General features: G+C 52.8%; 7 protein-coding genes across 7 annotated transcripts; 3 read left to right on the top strand and 4 right to left on the bottom strand.

The window, feature by feature from the left end:
• Positions 1-41: 41 nt before the first annotated feature.
• On the bottom strand, positions 42-2,430 carry B0H65DRAFT_427725 (uncharacterized protein; the record flags this gene model as incomplete). The annotated part of the gene is made up of 4 exons (XM_062824704.1): positions 42-216; positions 293-1,205; positions 1,272-1,309; positions 1,391-2,430. 4 exons carry the CDS (start codon positions 2,428-2,430, stop codon positions 42-44), a joined length of 2,166 nt encoding a protein of 721 aa, XP_062680287.1.
• A 2,134-nt stretch (positions 2,431-4,564) lies between these two features.
• B0H65DRAFT_220961 (ribosomal protein S7 domain-containing protein) lies at positions 4,565-6,079 on the bottom strand. The gene is made up of 2 exons (XM_062822049.1): positions 5,295-6,079; positions 4,565-5,179 (listed from the first exon to the last, which is right to left on the bottom strand). The coding sequence occupies exons 1-2, from the start codon at positions 5,766-5,768 to the stop codon at positions 4,724-4,726; spliced, it is 930 nt and encodes a 309-aa protein (XP_062680286.1). The 5' UTR covers positions 5,769-6,079; the 3' UTR covers positions 4,565-4,723.
• A 2,866-nt stretch (positions 6,080-8,945) lies between these two features.
• On the bottom strand, positions 8,946-9,341 carry B0H65DRAFT_549697 (uncharacterized protein; the record flags this gene model as incomplete). The annotated part of the gene is made up of 3 exons (XM_062829677.1): positions 8,946-9,124; positions 9,184-9,243; positions 9,302-9,341. 3 exons carry the CDS (start codon positions 9,339-9,341, stop codon positions 8,946-8,948), a joined length of 279 nt encoding a protein of 92 aa, XP_062680285.1.
• A 4,510-nt stretch (positions 9,342-13,851) lies between these two features.
• B0H65DRAFT_220794 (inosine monophosphate dehydrogenase) lies at positions 13,852-15,553 on the top strand. The gene is made up of 4 exons (XM_062822048.1): positions 13,852-14,133; positions 14,318-14,343; positions 14,427-14,806; positions 14,872-15,553. The coding sequence occupies exons 1-4, from the start codon at positions 14,091-14,093 to the stop codon at positions 15,413-15,415; spliced, it is 993 nt and encodes a 330-aa protein (XP_062680284.1). The 5' UTR covers positions 13,852-14,090; the 3' UTR covers positions 15,416-15,553.
• A 927-nt stretch (positions 15,554-16,480) lies between these two features.
• On the top strand, positions 16,481-17,274 carry B0H65DRAFT_429418 (peroxisomal biogenesis factor 11; the record flags this gene model as incomplete). Its single annotated transcript, XM_062824823.1, has 2 exons — positions 16,481-17,022; positions 17,112-17,274. The coding sequence occupies 2 exons, from the start codon at positions 16,481-16,483 to the stop codon at positions 17,272-17,274; spliced, it is 705 nt and encodes a 234-aa protein (XP_062680283.1).
• Positions 17,275-19,188: 1,914 nt separating this feature from the next.
• B0H65DRAFT_220784 (putative type III polyketide synthase) lies at positions 19,189-20,753 on the top strand. The gene has a single exon (XM_062822047.1). It carries the CDS (start codon positions 19,431-19,433, stop codon positions 20,628-20,630), a length of 1,200 nt encoding a protein of 399 aa, XP_062680282.1. The 5' UTR covers positions 19,189-19,430; the 3' UTR covers positions 20,631-20,753.
• A 474-nt stretch (positions 20,754-21,227) lies between these two features.
• Positions 21,228-25,500, bottom strand: B0H65DRAFT_468398 (uncharacterized protein). Its single transcript, XM_062826958.1, has 4 exons — positions 24,628-25,500; positions 24,341-24,558; positions 23,817-24,261; positions 21,228-23,768 (listed from the first exon to the last, which is right to left on the bottom strand). The coding sequence occupies exons 1-4, from the start codon at positions 25,110-25,112 to the stop codon at positions 21,479-21,481; spliced, it is 3,438 nt and encodes a 1,145-aa protein (XP_062680281.1). The 5' UTR covers positions 25,113-25,500; the 3' UTR covers positions 21,228-21,478.
• Between the last annotated feature and the right edge of the window lie 1,806 nt (positions 25,501-27,306).

Genomic DNA, 27,306 nt, shown 5'->3' with positions numbered 1-27,306 from the left:
ACGGCTTAACTCAACCACCCCGCAGGACCCGCCGCCGATTTCTAATCAATCTTTGCGCTGGCCAAGCTCCTCGCCGTCGGATTATTGATATTGTTGACCTGGTGCGTCGCCGGCAGCCTCTTGTATTTGCTCTGCTTCCTGAGGCGTTTCCTGGCCACCATGACAGGGACCGAGCTCTTGGTGACGAGGTAGTTGGAGAAGGAGCCGAGGATGACACTAGTGATCACCTTTATGTTAGTACCTAACTCGAGCGAAGCGAGGAAAGAAAAAAAAAAGGAAAAAAAGGACATACCCCTTGAGCGCACTCCTTCCTCTGCTCCCCAAAATCACCAACGTCGGGTTCACATGATCAATCACCTCCGTGATCAAATGCTTCGGGTTCTTGCAATGCAACACCTCTACAATCACTCGCACCTGCAACCTTGTCTTGCGCAACAACTTGGTCACCCGCTCGCTGATCTCCTGAATCGCGCGGTACCTCTCCTCCTCGGCCCTGCTGCGCTCCCGGCTCGAGTGCGACGGCGTCGGCGATGGATCCTCGCCAATCGCCGATGCGCTGTTGCCAGTTGCTAGCAAGCCCGAGGCATCCATGCTCGTTGCTGCCAAGGGAGAGAGCGTGCCTGCGCCTCCTCCGTGTTGTATGGCGCTCTTGCTGTTGGCCATTCTGTTGAGCGCTGTGGCCGCCTCTCTCATGGCTTTAGGGTCGTCGGGAACCATGCCTGTTGCGAGCGAGTTGCCGTCGGCGCCGAGGATGCCTGTTTCTTCGTCCACACAGTAAATAGCCATGAGGGTGTCCCCGTCTCTGAGAACTGTGCCGATAGCCCATTCCAGAGCGTGTGTCGACTCCTCGCTAAGGTCGGTGGCGACCAGATATTTGCGTGGGTGGTTGTGCTCGTCCTGCGTCTCCTGAACCAGCTTGGAGTACTCGCCACGGGTAATGATCTGAATAGTCCGGTGTACCTCGGGCTGGCTAATGATTTGGGTCATGGCGAACGAGAGTTTCTGGGCACGCTTGATATCGGTAAGGTCTGCCTCGGCATCCGAATCGATAGGCGTGCGAGATCCGGATGACGGGAGATCGAAGCTCGTCGCAGGATGTACTCTAGACCTACGGGTTCGCCCTGATGGTCCGGTTACCGTGATCGCGGGTTCGTCGAGCAGGGATCGGTACTTGGGCTGGGGCTGTTGCTTTTCCACCTGAATGCCTATACCACCAACACCGTTAGTAATCTCTTTCGCACCATAACCTGAACAATAGAGCTTGAACATACGTTCTTCCTCCGCCGCAGCCAACAAGCTCTTGACCTGTCTGTTTCCCTGCGCAGACTCCGGAACTTGCTTTGCCTGGTTTCCAGTGGTATTCCGGGCAGCTTTCCTGCCCCTATCCGACTCGTCCTCGGACGAACTGCCATTCTCTTCACTGCTATCTTCCACCAACGGGTCGCCATCCGGGCTCAGGTAGTCCTTAACCAATCTCCCACTTCCAGGCGTATCGTCCGATTTCTTCCGTAGTGTCACTTCTGCCAGATTGCCTCCCGACCTAACAAGAGCCGCATCCGACAGGTGTCTGTACGCGGTATTCATTTTGTAATCCAACGCCTCGTCGAGCAACGCCTTTCCGGCAGGGCTAAGAGTTCGCTCGGCCAGCAATTCGTGAGGCGACTTGGAGCGCATGCCGGCGCGGCCATGCGGGGACTTGGATTTGGACTTGTTCGAGGGTCGTGCCGCCGAGACGCTGGGGCCGGGAAGCGAGGTGTGGCGTCCCCTCTCGCCGGGAAGAGCCAGATTACTGACGTCGTTGCCTCTCATAACTTCAGCCATTGACGAACTCTGGTTTTTTTTCTTTCCACCCTGTGTAACTCGCTTGGGAAGGGCCTGACCGGTGTGGTTGGGGTTGGTGACAATGTCGCCGAACTGGTAGCTGTTCATCGGGTTTGACCGCGCCGAGGCCCTGGGGCCAAAATCGGCCGGCTTCATTCCGGCATCCGACATGCTGCGTGGGTGTTGGCCATTGTTTTTGTTGTACTTGGGTTCTACAGGCGAGCTGGGGTTACTGAGTGGCGTTCTTGAGCTGGTGGCGGCTGGGATGTCGAGCATACTGCGGACAGGTATTGCCGGGCCAGGGGCGATGTCGAGCATACTTCGTACTGGGGCTAAATATGGCGGGGCGGTCTTAGCATGAGAGAGCACGGGGGAAATGGGAGGAGGGAGAGGGGAGCCAGGAGAATGGTGATCGTCACCAGTATCTAGCATGCTGCGCACGGGAGTTCGTGGCGTCGTGAAGGGTGATGACGAGCGGTCTTCGAACATACTTGCAGCTCGAGAACGCGATCCCTGCCCGTTGTTTCCTTCCAACAGGGCGAGGACTTCTCTCCGCTCCTCATCTAACATGGCCTCCATCGACATGATCTGGGGTTGTTGGCGTGCCATGGTGGGCAAGCTTCGATGCGATACCGGTGATGAACAGTTGGATATTCGATCAATCTATAGTAAGAGGATATGGATTCGGTAAGGATGAAGGTCGTTGCTACAGCTGTATATGCTGATGTTGTATGCAGTCTGGAGCAGCGATTTCGTTGCTTTCGGTCGGATTTGACTTGTGAAAGGATCGATGTGTGAAGATTCCTTCTAGGTGATGACGATGTCGTGTAGCGGCGGTGTGTGGCCGTTATACGGTAGGTAAGGGCGGCGTGCGTCAGCGTGGGAGAATAACGACAGGAGGGCGATAGTTCAAGCTCGCAATATGCCGAACCAGCATTGTGCTGTGCGAAGGGAAAGGACGGAAGGAAGAAGGGAGAGAGAGATGGATGACTGGGGAGGCTGCGACTTTGTGGTCGGGGGAACCTCCTGCTTCACCACCTCCCGTCCACGGCAGCTCCAGGCACAGGCGCAGACTACCTCTCGGATGCTAGCAAAATGCTAGGGGCTGTTCCTGGTAGGCTAGCTCGGGGCTAGGCTCGGGTCTTGGGGGTCTTCGGGTTCTAGGTTTGGGTGTGGAATTCAAGGCTGGGCTTGGTCGCTTTTGCAGCAGACCTTCAGTCGATCATGCACATGTTGCGGGGCGACGGCTGCCGTAGTGTCGCCGTAGTGAGCGTAGCTGCCCCTGTGACGGTCCTGACGGTCCTGACGGTCCTGACGGAGCTTCGTCTTCGGTTTCGCTCCTTTCTGGCTCGTTTTAGCGACACGTTGGAGGCTGCTAGAGTCGCTCTCTTGCTGTTGTTGGCTGCCGCCAAGGGTCTCGCCAAGGCTCCTTAGCAGTACCGACTCCGTAATGCCAAGCTGCGGCCGATCAGAAGACTCGACGGGCTTGAAGACGGATGCTGCAACAAAGCATCACCAAGACACTCTCTGTGGCACCAAACTGCGGGCTGGGCAAGTGCTGGGCAGCGTCACTGTGTTTATTGTGTAGGGCTTGAGTATCCCGGAAACCTGGACGACGGGACAACTCGCCGGCGGGACGGGTGGTTGTGTGCTGTCTGGGCGTTGTTGCTGTGTTGTTGTTTTTCGAAATTCGAATTTCTGTCATCATGAAGTGAGTGATCGGCCAACGCCGCTTGCATGATGCGCTGCCAAACTACATTTGTTGTAAGAAGATGAAAAGATGGGTGGATATTGATGTAGGACCCCAAATAAAGCTACAAAGTATTAAGGTTATTTGTTGCCTCCGCTAAGATCTCCGCCCCCGCCCTCCAAGTCATCAGGCGTTGGAAAGGGGACCTGGACTTTGCGTTCGAGAGCTTCGATGGAACATTTTGATAGAGCTTCTGGAGCTCCAACACTGCTTGAGCTCAGTCAGGGCAACCAAATCTCATGCTCGGCATCTCTTGATCCACCGTGCGCTGCGCCGCCGTTGGCTCCACAAGTGACAGCGACGGTTGTTTAAAGTTTAAAGAGCCACGATATCAAATTGCGTGCAATGTGTTGCAATGTCACAAGAACAAAGCAAGAGCAAAATGCTCAATTCTGTGATGGTTATCGAGAAGACATAATCTCGCATGTGACGGATGTTTGCCTACCTAGTTTCTTTTCTTGTTACATCGCTGCGTTCTGTGGTTAGGGTTAGCAGTGGCACTTGAGCGACATGGTTGGAGCTCTCTCAATACCGGAAAAAAATGACGTGGGAAACAAACATAGGGTCATGCCATGGTTATGAATATGAAGCTATCCTCTTTATCCCCAATACCCTTGATGCTCCCTCAGTGAACTTCAAAAAAGACTACTCGCAACAAGGATCGCTCCTGTTGATGGCTCTTCCTACTCTTACGATAAGGCGTCGAGGATGTCATCTGAGAAGACAACAAACAACCTCATCATACGACAAGCCGCGGTGTTCGGATCACGTAGGGCTCGTATACAGATGGAATAACCCCGCGTATCGACATCTTAGCCGGATCACTCCAGGCTGAGGTTCACTGATGATCTTTACGGGACAAACGTTGTGGCCATATGTTAATGCGTAAATGTTTGTCGCCTCCAACTCCCGTGGCTATAAGCAGGGCAGTCAAAAACCATTGCCTACCATCAACGTCGCTATAACCGTGACAAGACCAAGAAACACAAAACCTTCCCCGTCTTTTTCTCTCTATCACGAGGGTAGCAGCAGCAGCAGCAGCAAAGCAGCATACATATCCATACACACAAAAACTAGTATACACAGTAAAAGGGGTCGGTCGGTCAGAGAGTGCATGATTTTGCTGTGTTCGTTGTTGGCTTAACAGGTCAATCAAAATCTCTTGCCCTTCAATTGCAGCGCCGGCGAGTTCAAGTTGGCTCTGTTGGCCGTGCCCAGCTTGTGCACCAACAACCGCTTATCCCAGACCGAGCTCCTGCCTTCCACGACGGCGACGATCTCCTCAGCCACTCTATGCGCGAACATGGTGCGACCGGATCCCTTGCTCGGCTTCTTGTTGACCACATCCAAGATCCACTTGAAGGCCGTGGAGCGGCGCTGGCGCGCCGGGATGGGCTGCGGCACCTCGAGAGAGCGACCACCACCGGCAAGACCCTTGTAGCCGCGCATCTTGATCAGGGGCGCCACCGAGTCGATGGCGACCGTGAGGTACTCGACCGGGTTGAGGGGCAGGTGCGAGGCAGGCGGGTGGCCGGGGATCAAAGGGCGCGACGGGTTGAGTTTGGGAGGGGGCGAGGAGCGGAGGTAGTTTAGGATCATGGCCATGTCCTGTTTGTTGTTGTTAAAAGGGTAGTGTTAGCTTTCCGTCGCAAAGTAGGTAGTTTGAGTAGAGGTGCCGTGGGCAAGTCGAGGTCATATGTATCTGGGGGAACAGTCGTCGTACCCTCTGCGCCTTGCTCAGCTTTCCATCCTTCATAAGCAACTTCGTAGCGTGGTTGACGACCTCCGAGTAGCGGTACTTGTGGTGCAGCTCCGACGGCAGCGGCAGCGTGGGCAAGCCGTACTTGTGGCCCTCGGTCGCGACGTCGGCCGCCTTGACACCGTATGCGATCTCTGACAGCTGGGAAAGGGCGGCAGCGTTCTCGGGGGTGACTTCTACTGGTGGTTGGCCTTCAATGCCGGCAAGGTCGCCATTGTTGCTGTTGGTAGGAGGAGTGGTCTCGGTCGAGAATGGTTGTGTCCGTTGTTGTTGTTGTTGCTGGACTTGGACTCTGGGTGATAGCCTCGACGAGCTTGTGGAATCTGTGATGTAGGTGCGCGCCTGCACGGCGGCGGCAATCGATTGCTTCTGAGGCAATTGGTTTGTCCGGATGGACAGGGACCGGAAGGCGGCGCTGAGACCCAACCTCGCAGGCATTTTTCGTGGTTGTTATGCCGGTTGGTGGTGGTGGTGGTTAAATTTGCTGGTCGGATCGGTTTGCGACGACGACGGTGGGGGTACACACACGGCGCGGGGGGGGAATGGAGGCGACGGGACGGAGGGCGGACCGGCTCGGGGAACACCACACAACACGGGGCGGACACACTACTACTACACGCACGCAACCCGCGAAGCAGCCGGGGGGAGGGACTCGAACACTCGTGATCTCGGCGGACTCTGCAATGTTTGGCCGGCGGCAGTGGCATCGAGTGGAGCACCGGAGAGCGGGACTTCAGGAACAATTTTTGGAGCCGCCTTTCCGGAGTTTTCCCGAGAGCGTTTGCGGCTCAAACCCCCAAAATACAAGGGGACGCACAGACCATAACCTTAAAAAGCCACCGCCCCCTGACCAACAACCGATACCCGGACGTGGGCCCCCACGCGGCGTTCGTTGATCACCCACCTGGTCCCCCGGCCGTCACCTTGTCCTTCCATCCTTTCGGGAGTTGGGAACAAGGCCGGGCAGCATGACACCTTGATGTTCACCAACCCACACACAGTCCACGATCTCCAACTGCAACCAGTCTGGTCTGGTTCCTGATCCCAATCCTAGTGATCCAGGGGTTTCAACCCACCCAAAGTCCCAAAGTCCCAACATCTTCCCCCGGATTCGCGAACCATCGACACAAGGATGTTTACTGGTCAGGCTCAAGTTGAGGACATCACCACCTCACCTCGTATCTTCCATCAAAGTGGTTGTTGACCGCCTCAATGTCTCAACCACACAATCGGTCAACACAGTTCTTGTGACCGTCATAAGATGCGGTGAGATCTCGACGGAAAGAAAGACAGCAGGCAAGCTACATCGAAGAGAGTTCGTCTACGTATCCCCCGGTATCCCACACTTTCTCCTCCTCGCTTCGCCTTACCTCGCTCGCCTTGCTTGGTAGACTGGTGGTGACTGGGTATGACTTGCCTGACTCTGGATAGCTACCTGTCGTTGACCATTCCAGACAAATATTTACCCGCAGAACAGTTTTCCATCCGGCTACATTGCCAGTTACCTAACGGGGGCGGGAGCCTGAATGGGTGACTGGATGGAGATCTACACGGCAAAGTGCGGGTCTGGAAGTAAGTAAGTACACACCGTAGTAAAATCTGTAAGAAGCAAAGTACTTTGACGTTGAGTAACCATCAAGAATTGGATGATCGCCTATCCACGGCTACCCGTCTGTTAGGTAAAAATCCGTTCGTTGTAAGTTTGTGTCGTGGTTCGTTGACCAACGAATTCCGTTTCCGCTTCGGCCCCCTGCGCCGCGCCGTGTCTACAATTCGTCCATTCCATACCAAATTAACCATTGGTACCGACCGGTATATAGTACCGGTCTCCGGTCCCGGTCCCGGACTCGGCTCCGTGTCTTGTATTCCCCCCGTTCAGTTCCGAACCGTTCGTTGGCTTGACAAATTATTCTGCCTTCGTGGGGAAATATACACAGTACGGACCAGGAACGTACATACTAATCCCGGATGTCACAAAAAAGATCAACATCGTGTTTCAGGTCGCACAAAGTCACCAATAAGACTAACTGTGTCGAGGGCTAGATCGTCCGGGACTTGGTCATGCAAGAGCTACGTTAAGCTGCATGGGAGGCGCAGCAGTGGAATGCCTGCCGCCTAGGTAGTCACGGGAGAGCGACCTTTCTTATACATTGGCTGAACCACTTACACAGGTGCTTTCCCCCTGGTGTGACCAACCTGATTGTCATCTCTTCAATGGTGTTTGGCGTTTTCCTATGCTCCGTTGGTAGATTTTGGGTTTTGACGGTAGGGCTGCCCCGATGTCCACGAGATCGTCGTGTAGGGCTGTTGATTTTCGAGATCATCAGCTCATATCAGTACATTCTCTTTCACGTGTCAACGGCTTGAAGGATGAAGTGCTCTTCAGATGCTGCAAAAAACATTGCAGGCTGATATTCAAGATATAAAAAACGCTCACTCATTAGACCAAAGGTGAAAGGAAATGACATAACCGGTCGTGAAAGCAAAAGAGAAGCCCAGCCTCGTAACGCTCATGACAGTCATCGTACCACTCAGACCGGATCCAGCCAGTCATCTCCCCTCATCCATCGTCCTTTTGAGAAAGTCGCAAAGATTAACTCCCGAATTTGCGTCTGCCACAACCAGTCTCTCTCCCCCTTTCTTCCTAGACTGCTCCAACATCAATCAAGACTTTTGACCAAGCTTCTCGCGCAAATGCCTCCCTGATAATAACAACCCGTGCCGTCCCACCAACTGTCCCTCCCGTCTGCTAAAAGAGACAACCCCAAATTGCTGATTAAAAATGCCATTACATCAAATATCACTCCTCCTTGTAGATTACCACCCAAAAAGCAAAACAGAACAAAAAGGGTATTAAATGGTGGCAATGAAAACATCAAAACGAAACCAAAGCCCAAAACAAACAACCCATAGGCATTTGGCCTCCGCCTTGTTGTGAGACAACCAAAGAATGTCGGGCAGGCCTGTCACCTGACAGACGAGGATCCCTTCTGGTCCTAGTCGAATTCCATCCCCCAACAAGTCATTGTCGTAGATATGATGCCACCAGTAATGTTGGTAGGGAGGAGCAAGTCAACCCAGGATCAAGGGACTCGACCACCAACATGCGGTCAAGAGTCAACCCAGATCGTTAACGAGCTAACGAGCCCCAGCATCCTCCACACTTCCATGCATCATTTCCTTGTGTCGACCATGTTGATGATTGGGGCGGTGAATTGACCGAGACTCCAGAGTTGTTGGACCCTCAAATCTGACAGACGGGCCCGCTCCGGATGGGTGGGACAAGCAGATTGCCGCAGCGCCGCTTTTGTTCGACCCAACTGAGCCATCCATTGGTTTCCCCCACTATCGCCGCAGCCTTGGCTGTAGTAGATTTCTTCGAAATCGCTGCTGTTTGGCGTGAGCAATCGTTGCTACTCCGAACCAAGGCGAACACCTGGGTGCAGGGCCGCCGTAAGGTTGTTGTCGTACAAAACAAATTTGACAAAAGAAACGCCGTCGGGGCTAGAAATATGAGGAAACACAACCAACGCCGTGGTAAAACAAATAGTGAAGCGCAGAAATGCCATCCTATTCATGCCGATCCAGCAGCAAAATATCGGGCGACTCCCGCAATCACCAGATGCTACTCCGGCTAGTTGCCGATGATGGCGATCTCGTGCTGTTGAGGCGGTTCAGGGCCACTTCAGCGGCATCCTCCTTGGCATTTTCGAGGTTCTTGCCGTCGAACCAGAACCTGGCGTCGATGAGCTCTCCGCCTACTTCCACACGGCAAGACCAAGCAGTACGGCCGCCTGGGTCCGAACGTTAGCTTTTGACGCTTCCCAATCCCATAGTCACATTCGTTGCTTACCTCTCCGGTCTGAAACAACGTGATATTGAGGAAGAGGCATCTGATAGTTCCGGCAAGCATCTACAAGAGTGGTTAGTCGATGACATGAGTAGAACACACACATCAAAACCCTGCGTACCGGCGAGCTTGCTTTGCCACTGGTTGGCGTTAAAAGACATTATGTTGGTATTTGGGTGGAGACGTATGAAATGGTGTAAGTTGTGTGCAGGTGTTTGGCTGAAGTGTTGTGATGTAGATCGAAAGGGCGGGAAACGAAAGTCGAGGTCGAAAGGCCGAATTTGCGGAGTGGGCGAGGATGAATTAAGAACCGTGAATAAGTGTGTACTCGGTTGAGTGAAGGGATGACTTGGGTGAAGACCTTGTGGATATGGATGGAAATGGAAAAGAGCGGTTCGTGCTTTATTATACAATCCGTCTGGCCCGAGAAGTAGGTAGCGCTTGTACCGTTGAAACGAGTCGGACTGATGTGGCGGAAGTGGATTCGAGACGTTGTTGCTTGTTTCTTCCCATACACCCCTGGACCTGCTGTCCTGCGTTTATTCCACGGGATATCTTGGATTGTTTGTTCGCAAATATGCAGGAGCATCAGAATTACCACTGGCAATCCACGGGCTAGTGCATCATAAGTAGACCAGGGAAATATTTTTTCAAGCGGACGGTGACCTAGGAAGGTAACTTGAAGGACAAAGTACCCCGGACAAAACACGGAACGGAGGAAACAGAGAAACGAACGTAGCTACCACGGGAGATGGCCGGGGATATCCAGCTTCGTCAAAACAACGGCTAGTCGGTGTATGTTGATTTGTTCACTTGAACCGTTACGGTCGTCGTTAAAGGAATGAATGGTAAACAGTTACCCGGCCTTTCACCTTCGAATTCCGTTTCCTGTTGCTCATCGAGGTACCCCGTACGCCGAACACCATCGTACCGCCTCTTGACTGTAACACTCGGGAGGAAATCATTGAAAGTGGAGTGTGCCATGACACTTGACGACAAGGTCATGTTGCATCCGTACAGACCACGGCATGCTCCGACCTTGTGTGTACTGCACGTACTCAGCCTGGGTAACCACAGACAGATCGCTGCCGCCGGAGAGCAGCGGCGGTCATCGTGGATGCACGGTAGACGGTGCCAGACCTCCACGTTGGATGTTATGGGGCATTCGTCCAAGGCTGGTCCATGACGGTAGCCAGCCAAGATGCGCCGGAGGAAGCGAACGAGAGAAAGTAAAACGGCGGAAAATCCAAAATGACGCAGTGAGATACCGATGAGACAAGAACAGTTATCCACTGACGCAGGGTCCTTAGATGTCCGCCAACACTGAACCATCGCAACCGATGCCTCTGGCCCATTGGACGCGAGGAATCACAACAACAAGTTTACCGTGAGTCGTCCCAACACAATTAGACGGTGAAGTCGGTGGGTAGACTTTCTGATGGTTGTTCCCTGCACTTGGTGGTCGGAAATCAGCCTGTTGGAGGAGCGTTTGTAGGTGCCAAGACCACCGAGACTGACCTCTGAGTTGTCAGTGCCTCTACCTATCCATCAGCCAGGCTAGAAGTGGGTAGATCCGCCCCTCCACATGGTGGGGGATGATGTTTTTCTTTTTGTTGCGAAACGCAACTAAATTGAGAGACACGGGATTGGACCAGAGGCAGCGAGAACGATATTTTTGTTTCAGAAACCAGTTCGAAAGTTTCTGTCTGGACGGTCGTCCATTGCTTATTCCTTTCGACAATCAGACGACAAGCTTTCCCTTTGAGCTAATGACCAAAACCTTGGATCAGGGTCGGCGAGTCCGGACGTATCCCGAACGTTTGATGTCCACATTCGTTGTAACCCTTTGGCCGGCCGGGTCGGGGTTTGCGTTTACGGGACCCAGACTGCTGGGCCAAGCCGGTCACCAACCTCAACCAAGATCGAGGGGGTGTATCAGGCGCAGAAACAAGTAGAAAAACGTACCACATGTTGGTCTTCGATACAGAGGAGGGCCTATAACAAAGAACCTCATAGCACGGAGAGTACTATTTTATTCGAGACGGATCCGCCAAAGCTGTTTGTTACCGGCCCCTCGGGAGGAGTCAATCGGCAGTGGCCATCCAGAGTGCCTAGCCACCTAGGTAGCATGCAATGCATGTTGCGCAGCGAGTGATGGCATTGGGTGTGTTCATCAAGCTCGAAATATTATGACGCTTTCGGCCGGCTAGTGCACCTTTGACGATGCAAACCCACATCGTCAGGTTTTCGGGGTTGACTGCCGGTCAAATGCACTGTAGCGAACAGTCTGCTATAACGTGCAACGTGCGAGAGCAGGGGGTGTTGTTTCGTCATAGCAAAGACTGATATTCTGAAGCCGTGACACGAGGCATCGTGTTAGAGTCGTAGGATTCGAGATGCCCAAGGGATTGCCGGATGCCTTTCATGTCATCTTACTCTTCTCATGGCCAGGCTTTGTGACAAAAAGTTACCGTTGACGAGAAGCCAATTTAGATCCTCCACAGGCGAGTACAGCCTGGTCTAAGGGGCAAATGTATCGAATGGGCCTTGATCAATTTCAAACTTTTGTTACTCCTGCGTTAACCGTAGTTCTGGGGAATCGTGGCGTTATGATGCATCTCACTGATCTTGTAGGGTAGGACTGTTTGGGAAAGGGCCCACTCGCGATAGGGCAACAAAAGTTGATCGGTCCGCAGTTTTTAGAAATCGACTTGACACGCGGCTCGTTGGTAGCCGCTCGTTGATTAGAGTGGTGTGCCACGCGCGTCAGGGACGGTGATCGACAGAATCCAAAAAGGAAATAACCAGCAGAGCCGCTTCCAGGATGAGAACGGATGAGGGCCGTAAGGTCGAGTCCGGAGGCCAGAGCTATCTGGATTTGGTCGGCCGAACTCAGTCGTGTGCCCTCTGAGGACGAGGAATTAGCCGCCTGACCAATGGTGAGCGGGGAAATCGGCTTCGTTCGTGTCACCGCGTCAATGTGCGTGCCACGCCGGCTGGGCATGAACGGCGCCGGGGGTTAGAAGTGGTACAGACGGTTAATCGATGCGGAAGCGTACAACCATCGGTATATGTTTGGTATCACTATGGGGTAGGTGAGTGTTTCAGAAGAGCCGTGACAGCTTTGACATGGTGGTTTATCCAATCCCGATGGATATTGGGCCGAGTGGGCAACCGTGTCGCTTGAGGAGCGGTGGCCGGTTTTAGAGTCGGAGAATATCTGAAACAAGCAGGTTGGATGGCCTGGACCCAAAGGAGCCCTATGGATAGGCGATTTGCCAGAAGAGTGACGATGGAGCTATCCAAGCATGGCGTTCTATAGATCTAGGGCGCAACTGATGGCGCTCTTCCGTGTCATGTCGTCGTTGGGTCAGGAACGATGGCCAGGTCTTGGTGGGCGTACATCGTTCGTCGATTTGATGCCGCAGTCAGACCCCGGAGCGTTGGGCTTTCATGCGTCGGCGAAGAACTGTCTGGATTCCCAAAGGCGCGGGGAGACTGGATTCTTGCAACGGCCTTTCTGCCCCGTCGGGACAGGGCATTCTGGCCAACTTGAGAGTTACCATGCAGACTGAGACAAGAAGCCGTGAGTTTGCCTCGGTGACGGATACGCCGGTGGCCGTGCTGCCACAGACGGCGGAAACTGTGTCGTGATGTGCACGGCAGGATAAGTATGTAATGGCGTGCCAGGGGCGAAGGTGGTGAGCTGCAGACGGCACGGCTTGCTGTTGCATAGTCGACTTGTTTGTCCAACCGTGTTCATGAAAGAGAATGATTGCGTTCATTCACATTCAGATTGCCGTCAAGCTTTCAAGATGGTGAAGTGCAGGCGTACAAGACATGCCGGCCTGGAACAATCTGGAGTCCTACATGGTTGGCATCATGTCGGCGGCCATCCACGTTGTCCTTGCACAACATGAAGAGAGGCGCTCCAAGGGTAGCAATGATGTAGCGCCATTGGTTCCCAAGCCACGGGAAAGCGAGCGGCGGTGGTTTTCTCAGCGATTCATGCTACCTCGAGTCGATCTTGTGTTGATGATGTGATTAGTACCGATCGTAGTTGGTGGGCATGGGTCGAAGTAGGTAACCAAGCGAGCCAAGGTGGATGGATTTTAAATGATCAGAATCGTATAGAAGTAGCTGACCTTGTAAGAGGAACGGAGAATCAATGTCCCGGTTTGTCTGTGTGGTGAGCAAGACTTGCGGTTGACGGAACTTGAAGGTCGAGTTAGTCATAGGTTGTGTTGGAGAGAAAATCGTGAGGTTTTCCATCAGGGCACACGCTCAAACTTCTTTGGCAGTTGAAATTCGGATTGGAGACTGAAGAAGGAAGGCTCAGCTCTGGACGTGCCGACCTTGATAGGGCCAGTGTTGTTGCGTCTCATTCTGTTGCTTGGCGGTGGTTGAACAGCCTCATGAAGCAGGAACGAGTCGGGTACGCAATCCAACGATTCCGCTTGAAAGGATCTCGGAGGAGTCGGGTTTCAGCGAGTTCAGCTTACCACTCGGACAACGCTCCAGTGATGTAAATTACCAAATAACCATACAAATAATACCAGTCCGTAAGTTTAGCTGGCTGTTATACCCCGCATATTCAACCGAGGTCTGGGTAATGAAGAGTAATCGTACGACTTGATACAAACTAGTAATCAACATTTGAGACGCCGAATTGCCTCGGCACCATTGATGTTGCAGGAATGCCGATGCTACCATCATTGGGCGGCTTCTACTCACCTGACTAGGGACGATCAGCCATATCAAGAGTCGGCGAATCTAGCCTTTGTTAAAACTGTTCTCATCTTGTCGCTGATATTTCGTGACCGTATTCGAGTTTGTTTCTGCTCCTTCCCTTTTCCCCATCCTCTTTTTGAAGCGTGCTTGCCGTTGTTGCTTCACCGATAACAATCAAGATGCCGCTGCAGACTGAACTTACCCGCCGACTCGGCATCACAGGTACGTACTTATACACTCCTTCCCCTTCCCGTCCACATGAGAACCTCAATGGCCAATCGGTCAAACATTCAACCATCAATCTTCACCTCAATCTCCCACGTTTCATGTTACTATTCATACCTTTTGGGACACGACGATTCGATTCTGTCCTTGGGCTGACATGCTTTGTTTCAACTCGCAACAGTGCCCGTCGTTCAGGGTGGCATGCAAGTAAGTTGTCTTTCTTTGTCTTTGCTTTTTCTTCCCTACCTAATTCTCAGACACACAAAAGACGGGAGCTAACGTGTCAACAGCATGTAGGAACAGCCGAGCTGGCCAGTGCCGTGTCCAATGCCGGTGGCTTGGGTATCATTACTGCCTTGATCTTTCCTGAGCCGGAGGGACTCCGTCAGGAGATTCGCAAGTGCAAGAAGCTGACGACGAGGCCATTCGCCGTCAACATCACTCTTCTGCCTGCCCTTGTTCCCCCTGACTATGAGGCTTACGCCCAGGTTGTCATTGATGAGGGTCTCAAGATCGTGGAGACTGCTGGCAACTCTCCCGGTCCCGTCATCAGCAAGCTCAAGAAGGCTGGCGTCATCATCCTCCACAAGTGCACCACCATCAGACATGCCCAGTCTGCGGTGAAGCTTGGTGTTGATTTCTTGAGCATCGACGGTTTCGAATGCGCTGGGTAGGTCAAGCCACATGCCTCATTTCTTCCTTGTTGGCCAGTCTTGCTTATGCCACATATCACAGCCACGTCGGTGAGTCGGACATTACCAACTTCATCCTCCTCAGCAAGGCCCGCCAGACACTCAACGTCCCATTCATCGCCTCGGGTGGCTTCGCCGACGGCCAAGGCCTCGCTGCTGCGCTCATGCTTGGCGCCTGCGGTGTCAACATGGGCACTCGCTTCCTCTGCACCGTCGAATCCCCCATTCACCACAACATCAAGGAGGCGATTGTCAAGGCACAGGAGACCGATACCGCGCTTGTTCTCAGGCGCTGGCGCAACACCACCCGTCTCTTCAAGAACAAGGTAGTACAGGATGCCCTTAAGGTGGAGAAGGAGAGCAAGACGGGCGAGTTTTCTGAAATTGCTCCTTACGTCAGTGGCAAGCGCGGCAAGGAGGTGTTCATCAACGGTGACCCCGAGTATGGTGTCTGGACTGCTGGTCAGGTCATGGGTCTCATCAATGACATCCCGACCTGCAAGGATCTCATTGTGCGCATTGAGAAAGAGGCTGAAGAGACGATCAAGGAGAAGGTCAAGCTGTTTACCGCGCCGTCGAAGCTATAGAGCTGGTTATGGTTGGATTATGGCTTGCTGTGCATAGACTTTGCCGGTGTTGGGGGCACGTGTACGCACTGTCCTGTTTACTGTTTCATTGTCAATAGTTTTGTGTTCTCATGCTGTTGCGATGCTTCCTTCGTATTCCGTAGTGACCGTAGTTGTGTGTAATCTTGAGGAGTGGGGACTGGTGGTTTGATACGAATCCAAATCAGTCGCCATCTCGGGCCAGCACATACAAAGCATACCCATGATAACTGTGAAATTGAAAGACGATGTTGATCTCAGGACATGACGCCATCACCAACAACCCTAACCCGAAGCTTATTCCTCACGCTAAAACCCCGCCGTTGGGCACGCGATGGAGCGTTCCCGATTCGACCCCAATTGCAAACATGGCGGCACTTGCCGACCCTTGCATGACTCCACGCAATTGCCAAGCGTTGGAGACAAAAGGGGAGCCGATGGGTCCTCCCCCGAGTCAAAGGCGGAGAGGACGGGAAGCTGGAGTGAGGAGAGACCTCGGCATGTGCTCCCTTTGGGCAAAGTCGCAGCCGACCAAGAAGTGACCTGAAAGAGTGATCAGCTAATTTAACTTTTTTCCTGACTTTTATTTTTTGAATCATCAAGTCAAAGTGCAACACACGTGCCTTGCGTGAACCAGTTGAATATCACCGTGATACAGAGCCAACCCAAACACCCCCTTTGAAACCTTGGGGAAGTCTGACCGCCAGCTCAGCTCATCTTACTTTCACCTATAACCTGACTTGTACCTGAACATCATCCACAACAAAACAACAACGAACCGCGACATCCGACCCTCTTCCGATTCGGAACATCAACTTCAACCTAACAACAACAACAACAACAACAACAACAACAACAACAACAACAACAACAACAACAACAACAACAACAACAACAACAACAACAACAACAACAACAACAACAACAACAACAACAACAACAACAACAACAACAACAACAACAACAACAACAACAACAAACCACCAAAACCAAAACCCGCGCAAGCCGTCGCATTTTAACACCCCCCCCCCCCAAACTACAACCAAAATGGTCGCCGACGCCCTCGTCTACCACCCCGCGGTCTCGCACTACCTCAAATTCGTCGCCACCACCGTCGGCCGCGACAAGCTCCTGCGCCTCCTGCAATACTTTGCCCGCTTCTACGCCTGGTACCTGCTTCGGACCAACAAGCCGGCCTCGTCGATCGCGCCATGGGAGACGATGAAGAAGCAGTTCGGCCTGGTGCGCAAGGTCATGCGCGCCGGCAAGAACGTCGAGCACATCAAGGCCGCGGCAGTGGCGGCCGACAACAAGAACGGCGACCCGATTCTCAGGTATCTGGCGGTCGGCCGCCAGCTCGGCTATGCCGGTTATTTGACGTTTGATCTGGGTACCCTGTTGGATGCGACGGGTATTCGGAAGACGGAGAGCGCCAAGAGGCTGGCGAGGGAAAGCCAGAGGTTCTGGGTCATGGGATTGAGCTGCAGCGTGGTTGCGCAGGCGTATGCGCTGTGGAGGTTGAGGCAGAGGGAGGCGAGGGTTGATCGGAAGGAGGGAGAGGGTGTGGTGGAGGCTAAGAGGATTGAGGTGTAAGTGCTTTCTTTCCTTTCCCGTCTTGATTGTGGATTCGCTGAGAGAGAAGAGACGTGATTGCTAACGATACTTGTAAATGTTATAGCGAGCGCGCCGCCAGCCGCATCCAGCTCACCTCGGACCTTTGCGACTTGACTGTTCCCCTGTCGGCTCTTGCCTGGGTCAACTTGGATGATGGCATCGTCGGTCTTGCTGGTACCCTCAGCTCTCTGCTTGGCATCTACTCCCAGTGGAAGAAGACTGCTTAGAGGGAAGGTTCACAACGATGAGGAAGAGTCACTAGGTACGCAGGAGGAGGAAAATGGGGTTTGGGTTGATCTACGATGAGATGATGGGAGGTTCACAATGTTGTATGATGAAGATGGATATATCTTTTGGGTTGGTTTACTGGGACAACAGCACGCGGATTTTTGTTACAGTTCTTGTTTCCCAATGTTCCGGGGGTTTGTTTGTTGGATTCGAAATTCGACAGGCTTTATGATGATGGATTGTTTGTTGATACCTTTGTCCTTTGCTAGCTTCTAGCTCTCTGACATGTGAGTCTGACTGGGGATGATGGTGTGGATCTCAACCATTGCCATGGTTCGGTTTCATGTCTTCGGGCCGAGAGGACTTGGGGTTCCGGTTTCCGGAGGAGCGGATCGAGGTACTCCCCACCCGACCTTATCCCGGTCTGGGGCCGTGGGCCGCTCCAAATTCCCCGCATGCATCCGGATGGGATGGTTGTTCATCCGTTCTTGCGTCCGCAGTCTGTACACTATGATCGAATAGCTCTTGTTGCCATGTTGATGTCCTGCCCCCCTCAGAGGAAGCATTCATTCTCTAGAGCTCCAATTGCACCATTAACACCTCCTAGGAATCCCAAATGGAACTTGATCGTTCGACCTTTATTATACCGCGGTCCCTGTCATTCGACACATGTACATATGGATATCCTGCCGCGAACGCATCAACATCTGTAAGGATTCTGCACGGAATGCCCGATCAACCTCTGATATGTATTTGCGACAATGCTTTTGGTGTCTGGATTGAACCTAGCATTCTATAGGAGGAAGCCATGAAACCATCAACGTTCACCCCAGTCGATTTTTTGCAGGCCAGAAAACCTGGAGAATAAAGTCATGACGTTGTGCGGCCGGGACTTGGTAGAAATGGGAATAGCGTCGTTTTATCCGCACGTTATCAACCCCTCCAACCACAAAGGTGTTCGATCTTGACTCTCAAACAGCTTGTCAAACGGACTTTCACTGCTCGTGAAACGCTACGAGTTGGCTCAAAGAACCCTGAAATACAACCTGATGGAACAGCCTGAAGCCCAGCTTCTTGGACATGGCCATCTCTCAGACGGAAAAGATCAATTGCTGAACAATGGATCTCGATGAGCATCTGGGAAGTGCGGGGCTCTATCATGCCTTCCATTTTCGGGATGAGATCAACATTGTGCACTAACAGTTCATCCATTGCTCTTGTTGAAGTTCTTGCCCTTCCCCTGCGTTCAACTTTGACTCTTCACTCCTATTGAATCATCACCTCTCTCCTCAACCTCCAGCCCTTCATCCACGGTGTTGACCATCGCGAGACCACTGTGCGGACGAATATCTGCAGATACAGTTGCAACCGCCTGGAATCAGGGAACGAAGAGCATTCGCTGCCCTGTTAGCATCCCGCTACGGATCCAAGACGAGCTCCATCCGGCGTGGCGTTTGAGAACAGTACACCACCCCCACCACATTCTCAATCCCAGAGTCCAGACGAACCGCTTCCCCTGGGCAATGAGGTAACGATCTCGAACCAGTGGACCAGGATCCGAGGCAAGGATACTGAGGAGCTTCAAGATGAATCGGGGCTGTGGTAACACATCCATCTTGCTTTTGCTGTCGCACAACATAAACTGACAATTCCAATGTTTACCAAGTTCATCCCCTTAAACTTCCCAAATCTTTCACGCCCAATTGACCGGCGATTCAACTCGTGAGAGCTACGTTTGTCCCCAAGAAACCTCGGTTCAGTTGCCCTTCAACACTGTGCGTCATTGCCAAGCAATATATCAACTCTCGCTTCTACCCCGCCGCCAAAAAGATAAACACTACAACAAAGAGAAGACACCGAGGAATTGGATCTCGATAGTTGCTTTACAACACCAGAAGAGACACCAATTGGACTATCACGACTGTTCCCCCACAACATTTCCTCCATACCAGTAAGAATGGCTGCTTCAACTGCTCCCGGGGAGCTGGGGCTTTCCATCACGGGCCTGGGAGTCCAGTATCCTCCATATAACCTTGGTCCAGACGCTCTCGACATTCTCAGCAAGAGATACTACCCAGAGTCTCCAGCGTAAGCTATCTTGGTCTTCTCTTGCTTTGCGCTTGTTGAACAGGTACTGATTTCGCTCTGCAACAGCATGAAGAAGGTCCTCGCGATCAACCGATACACAGGCATCGACCAGCGCTCCTCGATAGGAAATCCCGACCACCCGCTCGTGAACCAGCCTAACCCACCTACCGTCGACGAACTTCACAAGGTTTTCATGTCCGATGGCGTCCCTCTCGCCGTAGAAGCCTCCCGAAAGGCTATGGCCGAAGCGCGCGTAGAGCCGACCCAAATCACACACATGGTCTCGACGACATGTACCGACTCAGCCAACCCAGGCTACGACCACTTTGTCGCAAAGGAGCTTGGTTTCAGCGACCGCCTCGAAAAGGTCCTACTCCATGGTATCGGGTGCTCGGGTGGCCTCGCCGCACTCCGAACGGCAGCCAACCTCTGCCTAGGACATAAGGCGCGCGGCAAGCCAGCCCGGATTCTGGTCCTCGCGCTCGAAGTCAGCACGATCATGGTCCGCAGCGAGCTAGAAAGCATCAACGCTTTGCAAGAAACCCGCATCGGCATTGCCTTGTTCAGCGACTGCGCTAGCGCCGTGGTCCTTTCCAACGGCATCGGCGAGGAACCAGGCAAGCCCGCGATATACGATCTCCTAGGATGGGGAAACCGCGTGATCCCCGACTCCGAACACGACCTCGGTTTCGACGTCGACCCAATGGGGTGGAAAGTCGTCTTGTCTCCTCGAGTCCCACTACTAGCCAAAGCCTCCCTCCAACCAACCTACTCCGATCTTTTATCCTCCCTCGAAGACCAACTCCCCTCCTCCTACCAAAAACCAGCAGATTTCGACTGGGCAATGCACCCCGGCGGCGCCACCATCCTCTCTGGCGCCGAAAGCGCCATGGGTCTTACACCAGAGCACATGCGCGCCTCCTACGACACGTACATCAACCACGGCAACAGCTCCTCGGCAACCATCTTCAGTGTGCTCAACCGTTTGCGGGAAAAAGACATGGATGCCCTGGCGCCTGGCGGAAAAGTAAAGGAGTATATCGTCGGTTGCGCGTTCGGACCGGGTATCAATGTCGAGATGTGTATGTTGAAGCGCAGGATGAATGCCCCAACGAGGACGACGGGGTTGGATACGCCGCCGGAGACGGATGATAGCGAGGGGCCTGGGCCGGGGTCGAGTGCGGGGAGTGAGGATGGGGAGTCGATAGAGGGCGAGAAGGAGGAAAAGTTTATTAGTGAGGCGTTGGATAACGTTGAGCTTGATTGAGCCAGATGGAGTTTGACGGAGTTCGGAGAGGCGGGGGAAAGAGAAGATTTGTGTTTGTTCTAGCAAGCCAGCTGTCAGCAAGGAGTCGGTCAGTAGGGGGGTGATTTTGATACCTTGATGGTGTTTATGAGGTTATGGTGCGGCGTCCTGTTTTCTTCGTAGCAAACGGTTTTTCTTTCCCCTTCGCGTTCTTGTTGTACTTTCGATTTTACCGGCAGAGAGGACAGAAAAGGAATTGAAAATAATTCAAGAGAGAACAGAAAAGGTGCGTGTCCTTTTCAGATGGTGGGTCAGACGTGACGAGCGGACAAGCATTGCGGATGACAAATCCTGGGAAACACGAAATGGTGATGTAGTCAGTCGTCCGTCAGACTCCCTCCCGGACGTACACATCCTACGTAGAACCATGAAAATAATCATCACTTACCCTTGCCGTCGAAAGTGTAGACGCCGTGCACTGGTTGAGCTCATCATTTCTGTGAGTGAGCATGCAAAGAGACATCACCAATGTCTTCAGGGAGTACCTATATAGATGTTCACAGCTTTTACGATGCGCCTGTCACTCTTTACTATCTCCGCAGAGTAGCTGTTATCATTGCCGTGGGTATGTAGTCCTCAATCAATTTCGCTTCTAGTAAAAATTCAGTTGCTTATGCTTAGTTTAGTCTCAATGACTTGATAGACCGAACGTCTGAACGCCAAACACAGCCATCCCATTCATTCCATCTCCTCAACCCCAGATACCCATATACCCATAAGGACTCATACGTACGCTCTCCCACCACGCACGCTCACCACTCCCATCAATCAGCACACCTCACATCCCGCTGCTTTGCCTCGCTCAACTCTTAACTCAAATTAAACCCAGCCCCACTCTTAACCGCATACAACAATTTCTCCTTCAGTCTCTCCTTACTCCGATACTGCGGCAACTTCAGCAAATTGACACAAGTGCTCGCGCTCGGCAACCGCTCCTGATCCTGCCCGGCATCCCTAATCGTGAAATACGGTCTCAACTGACCGAACCCCAGCAGCGGCGCTCTCGGCGTCGACGTCACATATTTTAGGACTTCCCTCCTCTCTTCGTCGCGCAGTTCATGCACCACCTCCCAGAAGATCTGGATGGTCGGGTGCTCCAGCCCGTCGAGGCCGATCTGGTACACCCCGTTATAGTGCGTGTTGCGACGGAGGTCTTCGACGTCGATTTCTGAGCTGTCGCCGCCTACCAGGCGTTGGAGTTCGAGTTGGTTGAACATGGAGAGCCAGCTAGGGTCGATGATGGATCCTAACCCGCGTAAAAAGGCGCGCGTTTGCGGGTAGGGTTGGCGGACGAGGCGGTGGCGGGCGACGTAGGAGATGTAGAGCGGTCGGTTCTCGTTGGTGACGGGCGTGGAGTCGCCGTGGGGGATTAGAGGGCGGATGATGGTGCGGGTGGGCTCGCCGGGGGAGTTGATGGGGTCTGTGATGGTGAAGTCGAGAGCTAGGTCGTTTTGCACGTCGCCGGTGTAGTTTTTGAGGCTGAGCATGCCTTGGTAGAGCTCCTCGTCGAGTTCGCGCAGGTCGTTGATGTTGGCGCGGTAGCCGGCGGTGGTGGAGGATGATGCTGGGGAGTTGCTGCCGCCGCCTGGGGTGTCGTTGTCGGCGGCCCATTTGAGGAGGAAGAAGCCGGCGAAGACGATGTCGATCAGGATTCCCTCGTACATGCATTTGCCGATAATTCGGCCCAGGAATTCGTACATCTTAAGTGCCTGTTCTACGGCACGCTGTGTGGCCTCGGGCTCCCCTGTCCGCATATTTCTGATCCGATCAATAAGGGTGGGATTTGGGTAGTAGGCGTTCTTGCTGTTCGTGACAAAGAGCTCGGTGTGAGTAAACGCCTCTGTAGTCACGCTGTCGAGAAACTCTTTGGTGACACCGCCGCCATCGATACCCGCTTCCTGCATTCCGAATTCGTCCTCAAACGTAACCTGGATTGGTTCTTTGAGTCCCTCGCCCAGCTCCCAAAGCTGTTTCATAGCATCCTCGAAAACTCGGCCTCTCCGGATCCGAGCCGTGTGCCTACCCAAGGGGTGCTGGGCACCAAAGCCATTGCGTAGCATATGAGCTCTCCACATGTCTGGGTCACCATCTCCTCCACGTCTGCGCTGCTTGTCCAGTTGGATGAACTGTCGGAAGATCTGAACGCGCGTCTCAAAGGGGATAGCAAAAGGCATATTGCGCAGAATCTCAAGCTTCGGACTGATGGCAGACAGTAAGTGATTGCGGGCGGCCTTCCTATTCTTCCGCCTGAGCCTCTCAAGATGTGCGTAATGAGACCATCCCTGTTGATCATCATCCGAGCTGTCCTCGCCATCTTCAGTATTCCTCAGCTCGTGTTGTCTTTGCTCTTCAAGAACCACAGCCGCAAGGAACCCCTCCATGTCGAACTTGGATGTCATCAGCCAGTGGCCTTCAGGCAAAAATGGTCGTCTCGAGTCCCGCTCGTAAAGCATCTTCATGGCTGTCGTCGCTAAATCTCTGAGCGTAGTGAATTCAACTCCGGCAGGAGGAAGGAAGCTGCCGGATTTGGAAGCTTGACTGCCATCGCCTCCCGGACGAGTCGAGTTCGGCGTATCGCCCCAAGGACTGTTTGTCAGTAGCTCCTTAGTATTGTAGTACATTGTGAAACTGAGGTGCTTGAGAAATTGCGTCAAGCGCTTCAGTTCGCCCAGTGACATCCCCGCCAGACGCAGTCGAGAGGAAGGGGCGCCGAAGTTAGGATGGGGGTTTAAACCGCTAAAGAAATCATCGTCGTCCATGAGCCGCAAAACGAAGACGTAAGATTCAAGGAACAGAAGAACGGTTTTCCATTCTCGATGCCACATCATTTCAACAGCTGGTGATGACGGTTTGCTTCGAAGAAAACCTAGCGTAGAGTCTTGGCTAGACGCAATAATTGAGAACACTGACGTTTTCTGTGTGGCATTCCAGAAGTACTTGGCCGTTGGAATACGGCCTTGAGCAGTTGAGATGTCAGCCACATAAAGGTACATGCGAATGTCCTCGCTAAAAGCAGGGAAGCAGTTGATCAAAGTTAGAATGAAGCCAGCAAGGTAACTGGCGTCGTCATCCGCTGAAGAAGAAGCCTCCCCGGTAGTCCTACGATCATTAGCGCTTGGAATAAGCATCAGGCGAAGGAACACTTACGCGGTAAAAGCGCTTAGAAGGTCTTGGATGGCTCCTTTATCAACCAGCGATTGAAGCTGTTGTCGCACAAATGGAGGCAGAACATATGATCCATCTTGCTCGGATTCCGCAAAGTAACCCGATTCTTTTGGCCGGGCAACAGCAAAACCCGCCCTTATCTGAGCTGCGCACAGAGGGAAGAGTGATTCGAGGGTCTTGATCAAAAGAAGCCTTGAGCTTCGTTGCTCCTTCGCTCCATTAATCGCAATGTAATGTGCGATAAGCCAGAGGACGGCGTTCGGGCCTTGCTTTGGAAGCTTATGCGAGAGGTCAAGGATATAATTTGACAGCCGATCTAGGTCTATGTTGGCGGCTAGTCTCGTAATGAGGTCCGAGCATCGCGCCAGGTCGGGCTGTGTCAGAAAAGAAACAACCAAATTTTGGTAGGCTGTATGTTTGACGGATTCTACAGTAGAACGGACGGCCACAGTTAGTCAAAGAAGCTTCCTTGTACGATGGGGAGAGTCCAAACGAATGGTACACACCTAAATCGTGGGGTACATCAAGCGGTGCAACCACCAGACTGCAAATGAGCTCTTGGATAGGGAAGGGCAAACCAGTCTCCTGGCATAAGCTTCCAAGCACCTTGTACCACTCTCCCAGAACTTGTTCAAACGTCTTGAAGTCCGACGCCTTGGTCCCGATCGCACCAAGGGCTCGTAGAAAAAGAGCCAGCTGGGTCTGCTCGTTCCCGAGATCGCACCTATCAAGAGATCACCCCTGCATTAGCATGATGAACACTTGTAAAGGACCAAGGGCATGAACTGCTCACCTTGTCAAAGCAGCAAGCAAAATCCGTCTTAGCTTGCCCAATCTGTCCCAACCCAACACTCCCGAGCTGAAGGCAGAGAAGTCTGTTCGGAGAAGATCTTGGGTGACCAAAGCTAGCCTGTGACGGTCCTGTACATTGAAAGCTTGGAAGGCGGCAAACACCAGAGGCAATGCCTCTGCTGACCTCTGGTTGGCATCAACGGGTTGCGCTTCGTACAGACGGTCGATAGCCTGGCGCCGTTCATCTCGTACGGTCCGTCGCACGCGATGTCCCCTCCATGTTCGTTGTATTCGTTGCGCCGCCCTGAGCCGGTCTCTTTCCTGTTGCCTTTGCTGACGTTCTGCTTGTGCATGCGCTACTGTTTTGGAAGCTCCGGTCGCTGAACTGGCGCCCCATGACGTGCTGGTGAAAGGGTTACTAGTCCGTTGACCGCTGAGGTTGACATTTCGGCCTTTCCTAGAGTTACCGGTAAAGGTGGGAAACATGACTAGTGAATCGAGTGTTTGGTCTGATATTCGAGATTCCCCAACACTAACACGGAAGGTCGGAGGGCGGACGAGTGGCGAGAGGAGAGGAGCTTTGGTCGAGGGTTGCGCAAATGGATATTATATCGAATAGCGATGCGGTGTAGATATTCGAGCTTGAACTTGGACGTCGTACGAGCTGGGGTCTCCGCGCTGGAGGTGTTGTCTTGCAGTTGGTCGTCGTGAACGGTGTGGTTTGATGTCCTGTGTTTGACTGCTTTGGTTGGATCGACAGTTGCTCATGGAGATGGCAGTCAGTGATGGCAGTGATGACGGGATGATGGCCGGCTACCTTGCCGTTGTTGGGTTGGAAGCAGCATCCCCGCTGCATTTGCGTACCGTCCCGGGTTGTAAGCGCTGTCACGGTACCTGCCCAGCTAGCGGAGTGCTACGGCACTTGCACCTGCCCAAGTACTTTACTAACAAAGCATCACTAATCCAGGCAATGGTAGACACCAGTAGCTGTTCCAGAAAGTTCAGTCGCTGGCCACCAACCCGAATGTCTTGGTAAGCTCGATCAACGAAGTGATGGGACATGTATTTCAGTGCTAGCAACACATTATTTGGGACCTAGAATCTAGCTAAAGGACCAGTACCCGTCGAATTCTAATGGCGATAATGAAGAGAGGCATGTTGGAGGCATGACGAGCTCAAGAATGTTAACGTTGGCGCTGAGCATCGAAGGGTTTCTGGTGGTGGATATTGAAGGTACCTCAACAGGTACTCAGGTACAGCAAGGTACCTTGAGAGATGACCCCTCTTTCCTTTCTCTTCGTTATCTTATCGCCCGGGCGGGCAGGCAGGCTAGAGGTATCGATGGTATACCTAGGACCTGGAGCATGGAGAACGGTGTTGGAACATGTGAAGCATAACAAGCCTGGTATCTCGAGCACATTGCTCGTCCGGGCGAATGAACAGTTATTTAAGGATTCCATAGCTGAAGAGAAGTTTGAATAGTTGTTGCCATCCATCAGTTGCAACGGGATCGTGCCTTTTAACATTCCATTTGATGGAAATGCACGATAACGATAAAGACGGGTTCTATGGCCCATGCCCGTCCCCACAAACACGGAGGCCAGAGGTCAAACAAGCCCTGGCAGTGCAAGGCTAGGCCGGGGCAGCCTGAGCCAAGCAGCGTCGTCAGATGCTTGCTCTCGCCTTCCTTCCACTTCACTGAGGGGCCGTGCCAATGCTGCGCGTTGTGTCCCGCGATAACAGTGAGAGTCTTGATATAGCGATATCTGCATACGTACCGATTCCTTTTTCCATCTGAACTCGGCCGGACATAAGGCAGCAGGTACTGCCACACTTGAAGTTGGCGTGAAGGGTACCGCAGCAAGCAACTTCACGCAACGACTGGTCCGGGTATTCGTATCAAGCCGATCTTGACATCTTGTTCTCTTCCACTGTTGGACATCTCAGTCTTGACTCTTGACCGGCACTGGGACCAATCACCACAAGCAGACCGACCTCAACAGACGTTCTGCCGGTGACGGGATACAGCAACCGCCATCAGGACAAAAACCTTTTCTTCGAAATGTTATGATGTGTAACGAGTATGATGTTCCAGACTTTCCATTTTGCCGCTGGCTAACAAACGTATAATTGCAACATCCTGGCAGCTCATCCGGCCAAGTTGCCCCAACCAAGGTTCCGTGCGCGGCAGGCCAACAATGTCTTTACTACTATTTTGCAACCAGATGAAATGTGGATGGAGTGAAGGTGAACTGGACTGTAAATGCCGATTTGAATAATTTTTTTTGTGAAATCATGTGGCACGAATGCAGCAGCAATGCCGTTTGCTAGCCCACTTCCAGAAAGGTGAGGCGGTCGTTAGCATTGTTCCATGGTGAAGGACTGCCGCCAGCGACCCAGTGCCAAATCCAGTACACTGCTGTAATTGCATCTCCAGTCAACGTCCAACTGAGATGGGATGTCCCGTAAACACCCACTGGAGCAAGTGAATCTCGCGATACTATACCAACGGTTGCGACTGAAACGCAGGGTTTCATAAAACCTCCAGGGTTCATGAATAGGTGTGCCATGTCCTGTTGTTGGCATGAGTCGTCAGGCATGGTCGGCTATGTTTGATATCCAGGCCCGGGAGTAAGCGCAGGCAAAGTGAATGCAAGTCGCACGTTTCCTTTTCGGTGGT

This window comes from Neurospora tetraspora (assembly GCF_033439725.1).
Source record: "Neurospora tetraspora strain CBS 560.94 chromosome Unknown B0H65scaffold_5, whole genome shotgun sequence".
Lineage (NCBI taxonomy): Eukaryota > Fungi > Ascomycota > Sordariomycetes > Sordariales > Sordariaceae > Neurospora > Neurospora tetraspora.
Note: the sequence above shows the minus strand (reverse complement) of the source record. Positions and strands in the feature narration are given on the sequence as shown.

Bases quoted from the DNA above. Each gene is read 5' to 3' on its own strand.
- B0H65DRAFT_220961 (XM_062822049.1), bottom strand. From the start codon at position 5,768: ATGCCTGCGAGGTTGGGTCTCAGCGCCGCCTTCCGGTCCCTGTCCATC. The intron at 5,180-5,294 runs GTACGACGACTG...AACAACAAACAG, and splicing joins AGCTGAGCAAGGCGCAGAGG to GACATGGCCATGATCCTAAA.
- B0H65DRAFT_220794 (XM_062822048.1), top strand. From the start codon at position 14,091: ATGCCGCTGCAGACTGAACTTACCCGCCGACTCGGCATCACAG. The intron at 14,134-14,317 runs GTACGTACTTAT...AACTCGCAACAG, and splicing joins CCGCCGACTCGGCATCACAG to TGCCCGTCGTTCAGGGTGGC. The intron at 14,344-14,426 runs GTAAGTTGTCTT...ACGTGTCAACAG, and splicing joins TCGTTCAGGGTGGCATGCAA to CATGTAGGAACAGCCGAGCT.
- B0H65DRAFT_220784 (XM_062822047.1), top strand. From the start codon at position 19,431: ATGAAGAAGGTCCTCGCGATCAACCGATACACAGGCATCGACCAGCGC.
- B0H65DRAFT_468398 (XM_062826958.1), bottom strand. From the start codon at position 25,112: ATGTTTCCCACCTTTACCGGTAACTCTAGGAAAGGCCGAAATGTCAAC. The intron at 24,262-24,340 runs GTGTGTACCATT...GTTCTACTGTAG, and splicing joins TGATGTACCCCACGATTTAG to AATCCGTCAAACATACAGCC. The intron at 23,769-23,816 runs GTAAGTGTTCCT...TAATGATCGTAG, and splicing joins CTTCTAAGCGCTTTTACCGC to GACTACCGGGGAGGCTTCTT.